This window comes from Aotus nancymaae, unplaced genomic scaffold (assembly GCF_030222135.1).
Source record: "Aotus nancymaae isolate 86718 unplaced genomic scaffold, 86718_ANA_hifiasm-v0.15.2.pri h1tg000062l, whole genome shotgun sequence".
Classification (NCBI taxonomy): domain Eukaryota; kingdom Metazoa; phylum Chordata; class Mammalia; order Primates; family Aotidae; genus Aotus; species Aotus nancymaae.
This window is the reverse complement of record NW_026988476.1, coordinates 20,296,743-20,313,534: the sequence shown is the minus strand read 5'-3', so window position 1 is coordinate 20,313,534 and position 16,792 is coordinate 20,296,743. Positions and strand designations below refer to the sequence as shown.

At 40.9% G+C, this 16,792-nt stretch overlaps 1 protein-coding gene across 2 annotated transcripts in view; it reads left to right on the top strand.

Moving 5' to 3' along the window:
* The window catches only part of SOS2 (SOS Ras/Rho guanine nucleotide exchange factor 2), a 119,114-nt gene that overhangs the window by 38,393 nt on the left and 63,929 nt on the right, over window positions 1–16,792 (top strand). For both annotated transcript variants that reach the window (XM_012456256.2, XM_012456255.3), the window contains exons 3-4: window positions 1,169–1,300; window positions 2,732–2,896. In XM_012456256.2, coding sequence (XP_012311679.1) covers window positions 1,169–1,300; window positions 2,732–2,896 — 297 coding nt within the window. The remainder of the gene's footprint in view (window positions 1–1,168; window positions 1,301–2,731; window positions 2,897–16,792) is intronic.

The window sequence follows — 16,792 nt, the reverse complement described above, 5'->3', positions numbered from 1 at the left end:
AAACTCTGTCTCTACAAAAAATAAAAAAATTAGCTGGGAGTAATGGTACATGCTTGTTGTCCCAGCTACTTGGGATGCTGAGGTGGGAGAATCGTTGGAGCCTGGGAGGTAGAGGTTGCAATGAGCTGAGATCCTGCCACTGTACTTCAGCCTGAATGACAGAGTGAGACCCTGTCTCCAAAAAAAAGATGAACCACAAAGGCTAGGATTGTTTTCGTCAAGGTATGTATTTTCTTAAGCCATTCTGAGGTCTCTCACCCACTTCATCTTCCAGGAGATACATGATCTCTTTTATTCGAAGCTCTAAGATTAGCACAAGAAGAGTGGCTGTGTACTAACGATTAAAAATGAATGAACAATTTCTACTCTGCTAGGTAAATAGTGTTTTTGTTTTTGTTTTGAGACGGAGTCTCTCTCTGTCACCCAGGGTGGAGAGCAGTGGCATGATCTCAGCTCACTGCAACCTCTGTCTCCCAGGTTCAAGAGATTCTTGTGACTCAGCCTCCCGAGTAGCTGGGACTCCAAGTATGCGCCACCATGCCAAAACACTGATACACTATTTCATGTTCACTTTAATCTTTCCTATATATCTTATGTATTGTTTTTGCCTTTTTCCAGTTCATCTTAATTATGTTTAAAGCTTTCTTTCTGAATTTTACCTATTTTTTTAATCCATGAAAAGTATGTGGAAAAATTTTGATAGTCCTGTTGACCCTTTTTTTTTTTTCAGATGGGTTCTCCCTCTCACCCAGGCTGGAGTGTAGTGGCATGATCTCAGCTCCCTACAACCTCCACCTCCTGGGTTCAAACGATCCTCTCACCTCAGCTTCCCACATAGCTGGGACTGCAGGCATGTTCCACCATGTTGGGCTAATTTTTATATTTTTAGTAGAGACGGGGTTTTACCACGTTGCCTGGCTGGTCTCAAACTTCTGAGCTCAAGTGTTCCACCTGCCTCTGCCTCCCAAAATGTTGGAATTATAGGCGTGAGCCACTGCAAACCTCCTGACCTTTTTTTTTAAACCAAAAAATTTATTACAGGAATCAGAATGTATTATGTCACTATTATCTCTAGCATTAAGAATAGTGATAAAGTTGAATTTTGTATGTATTGCCTATTTATGAACACTTCTAATAATACTAAAATGGTTCTGCTATAATTGAGCAGGAACGAGTTCAGAAGACCTTTCCTCACCCAATTGATAAGTGGGCCATTGCTGATGCACAATCTGCTATAGAAAAACGAAAACGAAGAAATCCTCTTTTATTGCCTGTGGACAAAATCCATCCTTCATTGAAGGTAACAAAACATTAAACATTAATTGAGTGGTGTTCTTTATAACAAATAATACTTTATTTTTCTATATTTATAAAGCATTAATATAGCATGGTCTGTGTTAGTGTGTATATGTGCACTTGCATCTGTATACTTGTACATACACCTACATAGATGTTATATATATTAATATATATACAAAATAAATTGTACTCTGGTGAAACTGGATTGCTTTTCAAATAATATTAAAAGTTATTAATCGTGATAATGTATCACTGTTATCTTGTGGCATCTTTTTTTTTTTTTTAAATTAAATAGAGACAGGGTCTCACAGTGTTGCCCAGGCTGGTCTCAAACTCCTGAGCTCAAGTGATTCACCTACCTTGGCCTCCCAAAGTGCTAGGATAACAGGCATGGGCCATCATGCCTGGCCCATTGTGGCATCTTCCAATGACTGCTACTCTGACTGATTCCTATATGGTAGGCCATGATTCTCAGCCATTTGTTGATTTAGAAAGTGTATAATGTGGGCTGGGTGCAGTGGGTCATGCCTGTAATCCCAGCACTTTGGGAGGCCAAGGCAGGCGGATCACAAGGCTAGGAGTTCAAGACCAGCCTGGTCAATATAGTGAAACCCTGTTTCTACTAAAAATATAAAAATTAGCCGGGCATGGTGGCATGTGCCTGTAGTCCCAGCTACTGGGAGGCTGAGGCAGGAAAATCACTTGAACATGGGAGGCAGAGGTTGCAGTGAGCCGAGATCTGGCCACTGCACTCCAGCCTGGGCAACAGAGAGAGATTCTGTCTCAAAAAAAAAAAAAAAAAAAAAAAGAAGAAAGTGTATAATGTCAAAAGCTTCTGTGAGTTCAGAACTGTTTTTAAAATTAATCTGTATTATCACACATTATTTTTTATATATTGGAAAAGTGGACTAGGGTCTAGTTTGGCTACTAGATGCATATTAGTGCATAGGGCAAAATACGCTTGGTGTATATGGATTTTAAGAGTTTTGTAGCAAATTCAAGGCCCCCTGCCCCATAACCCTTCTCACACACAGACACTTCCACACCTCCCCTCAGTAGAAACTACTGTAATTAGGGATTACTGGTTTTAAAGTAGGGTCCTTGAAGATAGCAGATACTTTTACATTTGTCAGATGGGTTTTGGTTAATGTATTAAGAGGCTTTTAGTGGAGTCCAGCCCAAGATTTCTATATTAGGATCAACTGATGTTATTTGATAAAAGGCAGAGTTGTTACATTAGGTGACTGTTAAAAGAAAAAAAGCCCCTAATACAGGGACCAAAGGTTCATATTATATCCCATGGTACCTATAGGTTTAGACATGTAGTTAATAGAAAGTTTTTTATAAGCAAGGATGTTAAATAGGAATTTTTTAAGTGTTTAATACTTAACAGTGCTATGTTTTGCAATTAAATTATTTATTCTTTTTACAGGAGGTTTTAGGGTACAAAGTGGACTACCATGTGTCCCTATATATTGTGGCTGTACTAGAGTATATCTCAGCTGATATTTTAAAATTGGCTGGTAATTATGTTTTCAATATCCGGCATTATGAAATATCTCAGCAGGACATTAAAGTGTCAATGTGTGCAGATAAGGTAAGTGTTACAAGCTATTTAAACTTAACTTGAATAGCAACTATACTCATTTCTGCCTCAATCTTTTTGTATACATTATTAGATAAGTAATTTTTATAAGTGCCGGTACTGGAAGAGAGAAAAATCCTGAGTTTACAGAGTAACCATGATATTTCCAGGTTTTTAAGCATATGGCAGGATGGGGATCTCTCTTTTTTTCATCTGGAATCTTTTACTTAAAAGAAAAAAACATCCAAAGCCTCAAACCAATTTAAGTAGTTTGACTTTTATATTTTTAGAAAGAGAACATATAGGGTTCTACTCAGGTACTTTTAAGTGTAAGTAATTTTGAAGACCATACTTTGGTTTCACAGCATAGTTTAGTGAGGTACAGGAAGAGAGAAAATTAGACTGCAATGCTGAAGTTACTCCCCTCTGATCATTTTTTTGTTTATGTATCTGTCTTCTTTCCTGGCTGTAAGCTACTTGAGGGAAGAAATTGAGTTTTTCATATTCTTCTGTGTAAGGCTGGTTGCGTCGCCCAGGAGCTCGCGCACACCCCCCCACCTTCCCTCGCCAGGAGCTCAGACGCTCCCCACTCCCTCGCTGAGAGCTTGGACACACCCCCTTCCCTCGCGGGAGCTCGCGCACACACCTCCCTCCCTCTCAGAGAGCTCGGACACACCCCCCTCCCTCGCGGGGAGCTCGGACACACCCCCATCCCTCGCGGGGAGCTCGGACACACCCCACTCCCTTGCGGGGAGCTCGGACACACTCCCTTCCCTCTTGCGCGCACACACCTCCCTCCCTCGCGAAGAGCTCAGACACACCTCCCTCCCTCCCTCGCGGGGAGCTCGGACACACCCCCCTCCCTCGTGGGGAGCTCGGACACACCCTCTCCCCTCACTGGGAGCTTGGATACACCTCCTTCCCTTGCCGGGAGCTCGGACACCCCCCCACCCCCCACCTGATAGCATTTTGTTCCATCCGGGCCCCACTCCCCTCCATTTTGTCCCACTTACCTTGGGCACAACCAATCAAACGCCTCCACTCCCTATAAAACCCCGTGCCTGAGAGGAGTCCGTGCGACTTCTCCGGCCCCTCCTGTGGGATCGCAGAACCTCACCCGGGAGCCTGAATAAATTCCTTCGCATCAGATCTTCTTGTGCTGGCCTCAGTTTCTTTCCTTTTAAACTTGGCGAGAACAGACCTTACATTCTGTACTACTTTTCTTAGCTTCTTATTTTTCTTATTTATTTATTTATTTATTTAAGACAAGGTGTCACTTTGTCACTCCAGGCTGGAGTGTAGTGGCGCAATCTCAGCTCTCTGCATTGTTTGCCTCCCTAGCTCAAGCAATCCTCCTACGTCAGCCTTTCGAGTAGGTTAGCTGTTTTTGTATGTTTGGGACAGATGGGGTTTCACCATGTTGCCCAGTCTGGTCTTGAACTCCTGAGCTCAAGTGTCTGCCCTGGCCTCCCAAAGTGTTGGGATTACAGGCATGAGCCACTGCACCCATCGAAGCTATAACGCTGAATAAGATAGCAATCCTTGTGTTAGAAGGTATTTATTTTACTGCAAAAAAATTATAAACAGATAATTACAGAACAATATGATTAAAACTATTATACTAATAAGTCCAAGGTACAGTGGAGAAAGTAATGAACTCTAGCAAGGGTGAGGCCAGGAGGCCTACAGAAAAGATGCCTAAATGAAACTCTCTCAGGTGAACAACCTCTAGGATCTAGCACATGCCTGTGGTTCTCAGCCTTGACTGCACATCAGAATTAACAGAAAGCTTTTAAAGAATGCTGATGCCTGCATATCACCGCCAGAGATTTAATTACTCTGGATTGGATCTCCAAACCTCAGTATTCTTTGAAAGCATTCCAGGTAATTCTGATGTGGAGTTATAATGACTGAGACCCATTGTACAATGCCGTAATTTCAAAAATGACTTTTCACTTACATCATGGTAGGAATTCCTAGTTATTTCTGTTTTGACTTCTAAAAATATGACTGCTTTTTTTTTTTACTTTGAAAATATCTTAGACTTATAGAAAAGTTGGAAGTACAACAAAAAGTACTCCCTTGCCACTTGAACCATATGAGAGTAAATTGCCAACATAGTGTGTCCTCTCTACAAGAACATTCTACTACATTACTACAGTATGACTGACAGACAAAATCCAGGTGATAAATACATTAATACGTTATACCATCTAACTTTCACACATCATTCAAGTTTTGTCACATATCCTAATGATGATCTTTATACCAAAATGATTCAGTCCAGAATTATATATTGTTTACATGTCATGTATTTTTTTATTCTCTTCAGTCTAGAATAATTCCTCATTCTTCCCTTAACTTTTTTTTTTTTAAGATGGCAAAGCAGGCCGGGCACCACCGTGCCTGTAATCTCAGCACTTTGGGAGGCTGAGGCAGGCAGGTCACTTAAGATCTGGAGTTCAAACCAGCCTAGTCAACATGACAAAACCCCATCCCTACTAAAAATACAAAAAAAGTAGCTGGGCATGGTGGAACATGCCTGTAATCCCAGCTACTCAGGAGGCTGAGGCACAAAAATCATTTGAACCCAGGAGCCGGAGTTTGCAGTGAGTTGAGATTGCACCACTGCACTCCAGCCTGGGCGACAAAGTGACACTCTATTTAAAAAAAAAAAAAAAAGTGGTAAAGCTGACTTTATTCAAGGGAGGCCATGGCAATAGGTGCAGTGACCACTGCAGTGTAATCCTGTGGTTGGGGAGAGAGACATCAGAATCAACTCCCCTCTAACTTTTATAACCTGGACACTCTTGAGGGTTATAGGTCAGTTATTGCGTAGAATGTCCCTCAATTTAGTTTTTATCTGTTGTTTTCTCTTGGTTAGAATCAGGTAATGGTGTTTCGCAGGAATATCATAGAATTTGTGCTGTGTTCTTCTCATTGCATTTTCTCAGATGGCACACAGGCACATGATTTCATTATGTATCATTAGTGTTGGCGATGTTGACTTTGTTGATTAAGGAGTTGTCTGCAAGGCTTCTCATCTGTGAAGTTACTCTTTCCCATTTTGTAATTAATAAATGATTGTTTTGTGGAATATTTTGAAACTGTATCTTTATCACACTTTATTTATTTTAATATGGACTCATTAATTGTCATTTTATTCAATGGGTCATAATCTGTTACTTCATTATTTAGATGTTCCAGGCCAGGCATCCTGGCTCATGCTTGTAATCCCAGCACTTTGGGAGGCCAAGACAGGTAGATCGCTTGAGCTCAAGAGTTTGAGACCAGCCTGGGCAACATGTCTCTACAAATAAAAAAAATTAGCTGAGCATGTGCTTGTGACCGTATTCCCAGTTACTTGGGAGGCTGAGGTGAGAGACTCACTGGAGCTCAGGAGGTTAAGGCTACACTGAGCCGAGGTCATACCACTGCACTCCTGACTAGTGACAGAGTGAGACCCTATCTCAAAAAAAAAGTTCCGGTTGTTCCAGATTTGGTCAATAGGAACCCTAGCTTGGTTTTTCCATTTCTGTCATTATTTGAATGCTTTATTTTCTTTTCTTCTTCCTATTTATTATTAAATTATAAATTGACAGCTTATAGTTGTATGTACAGAGAGTACAAGGTAAGATGATTATGAAGACGATGTAGAATAATTAAATCAAGCTAATTAACATTCATTACCTCAAATACTTGTTTTTTGTGGTGAGAACTTTTGAAATTTACTCTTAGCTAGTAGAATGATGGTTACGAGGCTAAGAAGGGTAGCTGGAGTGGGGGAAATGGGGATGGTTAATGGGAACAAAAATAATATTTGATAGCACAACAGGGTGACTGCAGTCAACAATAATTTATTGTACATTTTGCAACAATTATAAGTATAATTGGATTGTTTGTAACACAGAGAAAGGATAAATGCTTGAGGTGATGGATACTCCATTTTATTCTGATGTGTGTGTTATACGCCTGCTTTTACTCCATAAATATATACACCTACTATGTACCCACAAAAATTTCTTTTAAAAATTGAAATGACAAAAAAATTTAGTTTTTGCAATTTTGAAATGTAAACACATTATTATTTACTGTGTTCACCACACTGTGCAATAAATCTCATTAAAAAACCCAGTTCCTCCTAATTGAGATTTTGTTCCCCCACTCTGCAACCTCTGGTAACCACATTTTACTGTGCTGCTATGAGTTTGTTCTAGATTCCATATGTAAGTGAGAACATATGTGCTTTTTTTTTTTTTTTTTTTTTTTTTTTTTGAGACAGAGTCTTGCTCTGTCTCCTGGGCTGGAGTGTAGTGGTGTAATCTCAGCTCACTGCAACCTCTGCCTCCCAGTTCAAGTGATTATCCTGTCTCAGCCTCCTGAGTAGCTGGGATTACAGGTGGCTGCCACCACGTCTGGCTAATTTTTGTATTTTTAATAGAGATGGGGTTTCACTCCGTTGGCCAGCCTGGTCTCGAACTCCTGACCTCGTGATGTGCCCACCTCGGCCTCCCAAAGTGCTGGGATTATAGGTGTGAGCCACCACGCCTGGCCTGTTTGTTTGTTTTTGAGAGCTCGAATCTCCCACTGTCACCCAGGCTCACTGTAGCTTCAAACCCCTGGGCTCAGGCAATCCTCTGGCCTTAGCCTCCCAAGTAGCTAGAGCTACAGACACCTGCCACCATGCCCAGCTAATTTTTAAATTTTTGTAGGGATGGGGTCTCGCTATGTTGCCCAGGCTGGTCTGGAGCACCTGGCTTCAAGTGATTTCTTGCCTCAACCTCCCAAGATTCTGGGATTACAGATGTGGGCCACTGCACCAGGCCATAAACTATTTTTTTGAATAAGTCATTCCTTTATTTGAAGCATTTTTCTATGTCCTAAATCTTCACCTTTTGAGAATTTTAAAAAATCTTCATGTGGTAGGATTTTCAGATCCCCTTATTATATTGCTTTTAGACGGATTTCTAGAACTGAAGACGAGTTCAGATTTGGTCTGACCAACAGAGTCTATTGAAATGCACATATCCTTTATTCTATATGCTATTCTTTAGTAATTTCAACATTAATATTTTGGCACCATGTCACTCTGTGTGCTTATCGAGTCTGCAGATTTCTAAACTCCCGAGGACTGTTTCACATAAAGTACCATTATGTTATGTCTTTGATTTCTCCAACTTGTGCTGTTGAGTTTTTGTTATTGTTGTAAGAATGAATGTGAATTTATCCCTAGAAAATTTCATACTATTATTGAGACTATGTTCCAATATACATAGATACTTTAAAAATTGAATTCTGTCATTCAGCATTTTAGATAATCTACCCACGTTTTTGTTATATGTACGAATCTGAGAACCTTGAATTAAAATTATTTGGTAAAAATATTGAAAAGGTCAGGTGCCTTTGAATCTGGAAGGTAGAGGCTGCAGTGGTCCGAGATCATGCCACTGCACTCTAGCCTGGGCGATGGAGGCTAGACTCCATATTATTTTATTTTATGTATTTATTTTTTGTTGTTGAGATGGAGTCTTGCTCTGTTACACAGGATGGAGTGCAATGGCACGATCTTGGCTCACTGCAATCTCCGCCTCCGTTTCAAGTGATTCTTCTGCCTCAGCCTCCCAAGTAGCTGGGATTACAGGTGCCCACCACCAAGCCCTGCTAATGTTTTTTGTATTTTTAGTAGAGATGGGATTTTACCATGTTGGACAGGCTGGTCTCAAACTCCTGACTTAAGGTGATTCACCCGCCTCAGCCTCCCAAAATGCTGGGATTACAGGTGTAAGCTACTATGCCTGGCCAAGACTTCCATCTTAAAAAAAAAAACACATTGAAAAGGATTATATAAGAAGTGAGATTTCTAGCATATGTTACTAGTAGCATTCTTCTAGGTTAAAAGTTGCCTATTTTCTTCATTATTGCCTTTTAGTTAGCTATTATTTTCACATTTTGTCAAATTTATGGGTCAGCAAACTTTACCTATAAAGGCCCAGGGGATAAATATTTTAGGCTTTGTGGGCCATGCATCTACTCATCTCTGCCCTTGTAGCGTGAAAGCAGCCATAAATGAATGAGCATGGGCTGTGTTCCAGCAAAACTTTATTTACAGAAACAGGCTATGGGCTGGATTTGGCCTTTGTGCTATAGTTGGCTGGTCCTGGTTTCAGACATTACTGCCATGATACCCTGGTTGTCACAAGAGAATGTCATATACTTTGCTAAAATCCAGATGACTTGCCGGTTGTGGTGGCTCATGCCTATAATCCTAGCACTTTGGGAGGCCAAGACAGGCAGATTGCCTGAGTTCAGGAGTTCGAGACCAGCCTGGGCAGCATGATGAAAGCCTATCTCTACTAAAATATGAAAAAACAGCCAGGCATTGTGGCATTCACCTGTAATCCTAGCTACTCAGGAGACTCAGGCACAAGAATTGCTTGAACCTTAAAACTGGGAGGCGGAGGTTGCAGTGAGCTGAGATTGTGCCACTGCATTTCAGCCTGGGCAACTAAGTGAAACTATGTCTCAAAAACAAAAAATCTAGATGACTTGATTTGTGGCTCTAGTTATGTAACCCTAAGTAATAAGATTGTATGACATGTGTGATCTTGGTATATCCAAATTGATATCTAGAGATCACTATTTCAAGAGTTCACAAACCATCTGTTTAATAAATTATTTGAATGCATGGTTTCTAGGGATAGCTTTAATTTGCCAGACAGAGAACTTGAGAATCAACCCTATTTCTTTACATTTAAAAATAAAAGCAACGTTTGGCTATATGAGGTATTCTAGCATATCAAAGATTGCTGAGAATTAGAAGATCATAGGAAAGAATTGTAGAATTTAACTTCTAGTATATATGTCACTATTAAGAAAAGCAGTATTTAAATTGGAAAAATTGGACATAAATGCATAAGAAGGAAATTGATGTTTAGGAAAGGTAAAGGCCAAGCACAGTATTTCACGCTTGTAATCCCAGCACTTTAGGAGGCTGAAGCAGGAGGATAGATTGAATCCAGGCTTTTGAGACCAGCCTGGGCAGCATAGCAAGACTTGATCTCTACAAAAAATTTTTAAAAAGAGACAAAGAAAGAAAAATGAGATAAATAGTAAGACCTCATCTCTACTAAAAATTAAAAAAATTATTATCTTGGTGTAGTTGTGTATCCCAGCTACTTGGAAGACCAAGGTGGGAGGATTGCTTGAGCCTGGAAAATTGAAGCTATAGTGAGCTATTATGGTGCCACTGGGAAACAGAGGGGGGGCCAAAAAAAGAAAGGTGAGAGAATAAGAGGGCGCAAAGCTGCTCTGAAGAAGGTTAGTTAGCTCCGATCTAGATGTACTAGCAGTTGAGTTCTATATTTTCTTTTTTTTTAACCTACTGAATTATTGAATTACATACCTTTTTTTTTTTTTTTTTTTTTTGAGACGGAGTCTCATTCTGTCTCCCAGGCTGGAGTGTAATGGTGCGATCTCAGCTCTCTGCAACCTCTGCCTCCCAGGTTCAAGCGATTCTCCTGCCTCAGCCTCCTGAGTAGCTGCAATTACAGATGTCTGCCACCACGCCCAACTAATTTTTGTATTTTTAGTAAAGACGGGGTTTACCATATTGACCAGGCTGGTCTCGAACTCCTTACCTCAAGTGATCTGCCTGCCTTGGCCTCCCAAAGTACTGGGATTACAGGCGTGAGCTACCACACCTGGTCTTTTTTTTTTTTTTAATGTTTTTTTTAAGACAGAGTCTTGCTCTGTCATCCAGGCTGGAGTGCAGTGGTGCAATTTGTAACTTTCACCTCCTGGATTCAAGCGATTCTCCCACCTCAGCTTCACGAGTAGCTGGGATTACAGGTGCGTGCCACCATGCCCCATGCCCGGCTAATTTTTTGTACTTTTCTTTTTTTTTTTTTTTGAGACGGAGTTTCGCTCTTATTACCCAGGCTGGAGTGCAATGGCGCAATCTCGGCTCACCGCAACCTCTGCCTCTTGGGTTCAGGCAATTCTCCTGCCTCAGCCTCCTGAGTAGCTGGGATTGCAGGCACGCGCCACCATGCCCAGCTAATTTTTTGTATTTTTAGTAGAGACGGGGTTTCACCATGTTGACCAGGATGGTCTCGATCTCTTGACCTTGTGATCCACCCGCCTCGGCCTCCCAAAGTGCTGGGATTACAGGCATGAGCTACCACACCTGGTCTTTTTTTTTTTTTAATGTTTTTTTTAAGACAGCGTCTTGCTCTGTCATCCAGGCTGGAGTGCAGTGGTGCAATCCGTAACTTTCGCCTCCTGGATTCAAGCGATTCTCCCACCTCAGCTTCACGAGTAGCTGGGATTACAGGTGCGTGCCACCATGCCCCATGCCCGGCTAATTTTTTGTACTTTTCTTTTTTTTTTTTTTTGAGACGGAGTTTCGCTCTTATTACCCAGGCTGGAGTGCAATGGCGCAATCTCGGCTCACCGCAACCTCTGCCTCTTGGGTTCAGGCAATTCTCCTGCCTCAGCCTCCTGAGTAGCTGGGATTGCAGGCACGCGCCACCATGCCCAGCTAATTTTTTGTATTTTTAGTAGAGATGGGGTTTCACCATGTTGACCAGGATGGTCTCGATCTCTTGACCTTGTGATCCACCCGCCTCGGCCTCCCAAAGTGCTGGGATTACAGGCGTGAGCTACCACACCTGGTCTTTTTTTTTTTTAATGTTTTTTTTAAGACAGCGTCTTGCTCTGTCATCCAGGCTGGAGTGCAGTGGTGCAATCCGTAACTTTCGCCTCCTGGATTCAAGCGATTCTCCCACCTCAGCTTCACGAGTAGCTGGGATTACAGGTGCGTGCCACCATGCCCGGCTAATTTTTTGTACTTTTCTTTTCTTTTTTTTTTTTGAGACGGAGTTTTGCTCTTGTTACCCAGGCTGGAGTGCAGTGGCGCAATCTCGGCTCACCGCAACCTCTGCCTCTTGGGTTCAGGCAATTCTCCTGCCTCAGCCTCCTGAGTAGCTGGGATTGCAGGCATGCGCCACCATGCCCAGCTAATTTTTTGTATTTTTAGTAGAGATGGGGTTTCACCATGTTGACCAGGATGGTCTCGATTTCTTGACCTTGTGATCCACCCGCCTCGGCCTCCCAAAGTGCTGGGATTACAGGCGTAAGCCACCGCGCCCAGCTAATTTTTTGTACTTTGAGTAGAGACAGGGTTTCACCATGTTAGCCAGGCTGGTCTCAAATTCCTGACCTCAGGTGATCTGCCTGCCTTGGCCTCCGAAAGTGCTGAGATTACAAGAATGAGCCACTGCACCTGGCCTTAAAATTTTTTTGTAGAGGCTAGGTCTCTCTTTGTTGCCTGGGCTGGTCTTCAACTTCTGGGCTCAAGAAATCCTCCCACTTCAACTTCCCAAAGTATTGGGATTACAGGTGTGAACCATTGCGCCTAGCCTGGCTCTGCTTTATTGTTTATGCTATAACCATGACCAAAAAATGCTTTACATGTCTAATGGTTCATAAATATATACAGTACATGTATACTCTTTAAACAGATATCTTTTGTGTATTTACTGTGTGTCAGATGCTTTGGATTTTAAGACGAAAGCACAGTTTTTTAAATCTTTAAATGGTTACTATTTAGTAAGGGAAAAGATAGAACAGAAATTTTAATACAGTTGGCCCTCTGCATTCATGAATTCTCTATTCATAGATTCAACCAGCCACAGATTAAAAAAATACTAAGGGAAAAGAAATTCCAGAAAATTCCAAAAAAGCAGAACTTGAATTTGTATGAGCTGAGTGCTACATTGAATCTATGTGAATGAAGTGATATATAGGCATTGTATTAGATATTACAAGTAATCTAGAGATGATTTAAGTATACGGGAAGATGTGTATAGGTTATATGCAAACAGTATGCTATTTTATGTAAGGAACTTGAGTGTCTGAGGATTGTGGGAGTGTGGGTGAGGGTCCTGGAACCAATTCCCTGCAGATACCAAGGGATGACTGTATACATTAGGTGCTTCTATAGGAAAGAGAGAAGGTTGCCAATCAATGGCTAATGCTAGTGGAAGAGATTCTGGTAGGGAGTCAGAGTTTGGAAAAGCTATCCAAAAAAAATTGTGTTTGCGCTAAATGGTGGAAAATGGGTAGGGATTGGTCAGGTGAATATATAAGAGTTGGGAGGGAAGGGGAAGTAAGAGAAGACCTTCTAGACAGAGGGAAATAAAGAGAACTGGCCAGATTTAAGGGATATTAGTTAGAGTCAACAGGATTTGGGGACTGATTGGATACAGGAGAGAAGTTGGAACAGTGGTAAGTCTAAGGTAATGGACAAGTTTTCTAGTTATGAAGACCAAGTAGGTGATGCTGTTATTAGTGATTCTGAGAGTATACACATAGAGGTTTTTTAAGACAGGCAGAAGTCTAGCGAGCCTTTGGGAACATTTGTCTAGGGTCCAGAGAGACGCTTAGGCTAGCTATAAACACTTAGGAGTCATTGTCATCTAGACAGTAATTGGAAATCATTTAAGGGAATGAGCTCACACTAAGGAGGAAATATAGCAGGCGTTTCAGACTGGTGACCTTCTAGTGAACAGAGTCTCTAGGTTTGTTTTTTAAGTTTTTGAATTATTTGCCATGTATTTATATTTACAAATCTAAAAATTTTACATAAAAATATAAATCCCAGACTTTTCATGAAAAAACAAAATCAGAATGCCTAATAGAAAATAACTGGCATGGAGCGGTATGCTTCCTCTTTAGGTGCATGCACCTTCCAGTTTGCCATAATCTCCACTACTTCTTATATATTATAATGTTACTTGCCTGACCCCTGTAGCATTTAAATTCAGGAAGTTTGGTATTATGTGACCAAAAGAGTTTTAAGAATGGAACCCTGGAGTGAATAGTAGAGAAGGTAAGTCATGGAGAAGGAGACCTCACTGACAGAATGGTATATCGGAAGCCAAGAAGAGAAAAATTGTTTTGGGGGATTTCTTACGTATTTTTTCTTATGTAGAGATAGGATCTCATTCTGCCACTCAGGGTGAAATGTGGTGGTACAATCTTAGCTTACTGCAGCTTCAAATTCCTAGGCTCAAGCAATTCTCCCACCTCAGCCTTTGGAGTAGCTAGGACAACAGGTGCCTACTACCATGTCTGGTTAATTTATTATTATTATTATTTGTAGAGATAAGATCTTGCTATATTGCCTAGACTGGCTTTGAATGCCTGGACTCAAGTGATCCTCCCACCTCAGCCTCCCAAATCGCTGAGATTGTAAGCATGAGCCATCATGCCTCATCCTGAGAGTTTTAAGAATGAGAGAATGGTCAGCTGCATCAAAAACTAGAGAAAACAAGTAGGAATACTAAAACACACCATTAGATTTGACACTAGATCAATAGTGAGAGGAGTTTTAATATACTAATGAGCTTGCTAAGTGAATGGAAGCAAGAAGTTAAAGCTAGCAAGTATGGCCTACTGTAAAAAGGTCTCTGGTAGGGAAGAGAAGAGGGTGGTACCTCTTCTGTGTGTTTTCATCTCTCATGCCTTCCATTATTTTGCATATCTGTTTGAAATCAGATTTCATCAGCAAATTCCCTGTGTAGCCTCTCTGGTTTCTTTAAAGTTAAAGTGGCTGGGTTGGTCTTCAATGCCAAGAAGGAGGACTGCATGGAGTAAGCATTGGGGAAGAAGAAAAGGATTTGAGAGTGTCACAGAAAAAATATCATTTTTATGTAGGGAATGACAAATTTGTTTTTAGTAACGTGATTTTAGAAATGGAGTTGGGAAGACCTGTGGCAGGCGTATCAAATTATGAGACTTTTGTGTATCCTTGTAAGAGACGGTGACTGTTTAGTAGTGTAATCTAAAGCATGTAGTGAGATGGTGAGAACTGACCAGATTTCAGAGATGTTTACAAGATATTTCTGAGTTAGAGTCAAAAAGATAGGAGGACAGAGTTCATGTTTACTTTATTAGTGCATTTTACCAACATGTGGTACAATTTATGGTGATCAGTAGATGTTTTTCAGAATGAATGAATGAATGAATGAATATCTGTTATTGTGTTATCAGAATTTCATCTCGTCCCTTTGAAGCTTTTTAACTTTTTGGAGTTTCCTTTTCAGGGTATACCTTTTTGCTGAATTCTCAGAGTACTTTTCAGTCAGTCTTAAATATATAATTAACTAGGTCTAATCTTTTTTTTTTTTTTGAGACGGAGTCTTGCTCTGTTTCCCAGGCTGGAGTGCGATAGCGTGATCTTGGCTCACCACAACCTCCGCCAGCCGGGTTCAAGCAATTTTGCTGCCTCAGCCTCCGGAGTAGCTGGAATTATAGGCATGTGCCACCATGCCCATAATTTTTGTATTTTTAGTTGAGACAGGGTTTCACCATGTTGGTCCGGTTGGTCTTAAACTCCTGACCTCATGATCTGCCCACCTTGGCTTCCGAAAGTGCTGGGATTACAGGCGGAAGCCACCGTGTTCAGCCTCTAATCATTTTTTTTTTTAAACTATTATTAATTTTAAAATGTATGGTCGTGGCCTGGTGTGGCGGCTCACACCTGTAATCCTGGCACTTTGGTAGGTCAAGGCAGGTGGATCACTTGAGTTCACGAGTTCAAGACCAGCCTTGCCAACATGGTGAACCCACGTGTCTACTAAAGATACAAAAAGAAATTAGCCAGGCATGGTGGCGCATGCCTGTAATTCCAGCTACTCTGGAGGCTGAATCACTTGAACCCAGGAGGCGGAGGTCTCGCCACTATACTCCAGCCTGGGTGACAGAGCGAGACTCTGTCTCACAAAAAAAAAAAGAAAGAAAAAAGTCACCTTTCTGTTTCTATTGATTTACAGCTAGTTCTTGCCCGTTGGTTGACTCAAGTCCATGGTAGCTGTTTCTAAAAGAAGTGGTTACTACAACAATTTAAGCATCTGTGGGATTTTTGGGTTTAGCAAATTAACATAATAGCAGTGGTCATTGTAGTAAATGTGCATCAGAAATGCATCACACTGATCTGTCGTGTGCCTCTATCATAGTAGCATTTCACTTTTCTCCTTTTAACCCTACGCAAATACATACTACTATCTTTATGATATGGCAAGGAACTATCATGTTGAATACGTACTATTTGCTAGACATAGTAGTATGCATTTTATGTACATTACCACATTGAATTTTTCTATCAGTTACATTTTACACATCAGGAAAATGACTTTCAAACGAATAAATTTATTCATGATCATAGTCAAGTAGTGGCTGAACTGGGATTTTTGGCTCAGATTACCGTTCCCCAAAGACAAGATCTTTTTTTTTTTTTGCTATTATGTGTGTGTATGTGTGTGTATATATCAGTACACATACATACACATACATATGCATATGTATTAGTACATATTTCACCATTAGTTATCTCTCGAAAAATATTTATTTTGCCATACTCTATTTTATTTGAACATTCCCCACCTTCAGCAACTATTTTTCCTTTTATTATAGGTTTTCTAATATAAATGTACTTGTAATACACACTGCTCTTGTTAAGAGTGTGTGTGTGTGTATGTGTGTGTGAGTGTGATGGAGTCTCATTCCGTCGCCCAGGCTGGAGTTCAGTGGCATAATCTGGGCTCACTGCAACCTCTTCCTTCCGGGTTCAAGCAGTTCTCCTGCCTCAGCCTCCCGTCGCTGAGATTACACGCACCTACCATGATGCTAGCTAATTTTTGTATTTTTGATAAAGATAGGGTTTCACCATGTCAGCCAGGCTGGTCTCAAACTCCTGACCTCAAGTGTTCCTCCCACCTCGGCCTCCCAAAGTGCTGGGATTACAGGTGTGAGCCACTGTGCCTGGCCCTGTTTAATAACATTTTGATTTCAGGTACTTTGAGGCAGTTTTTATAAAAGTAAGGAAAATAAACTTATACATTATTG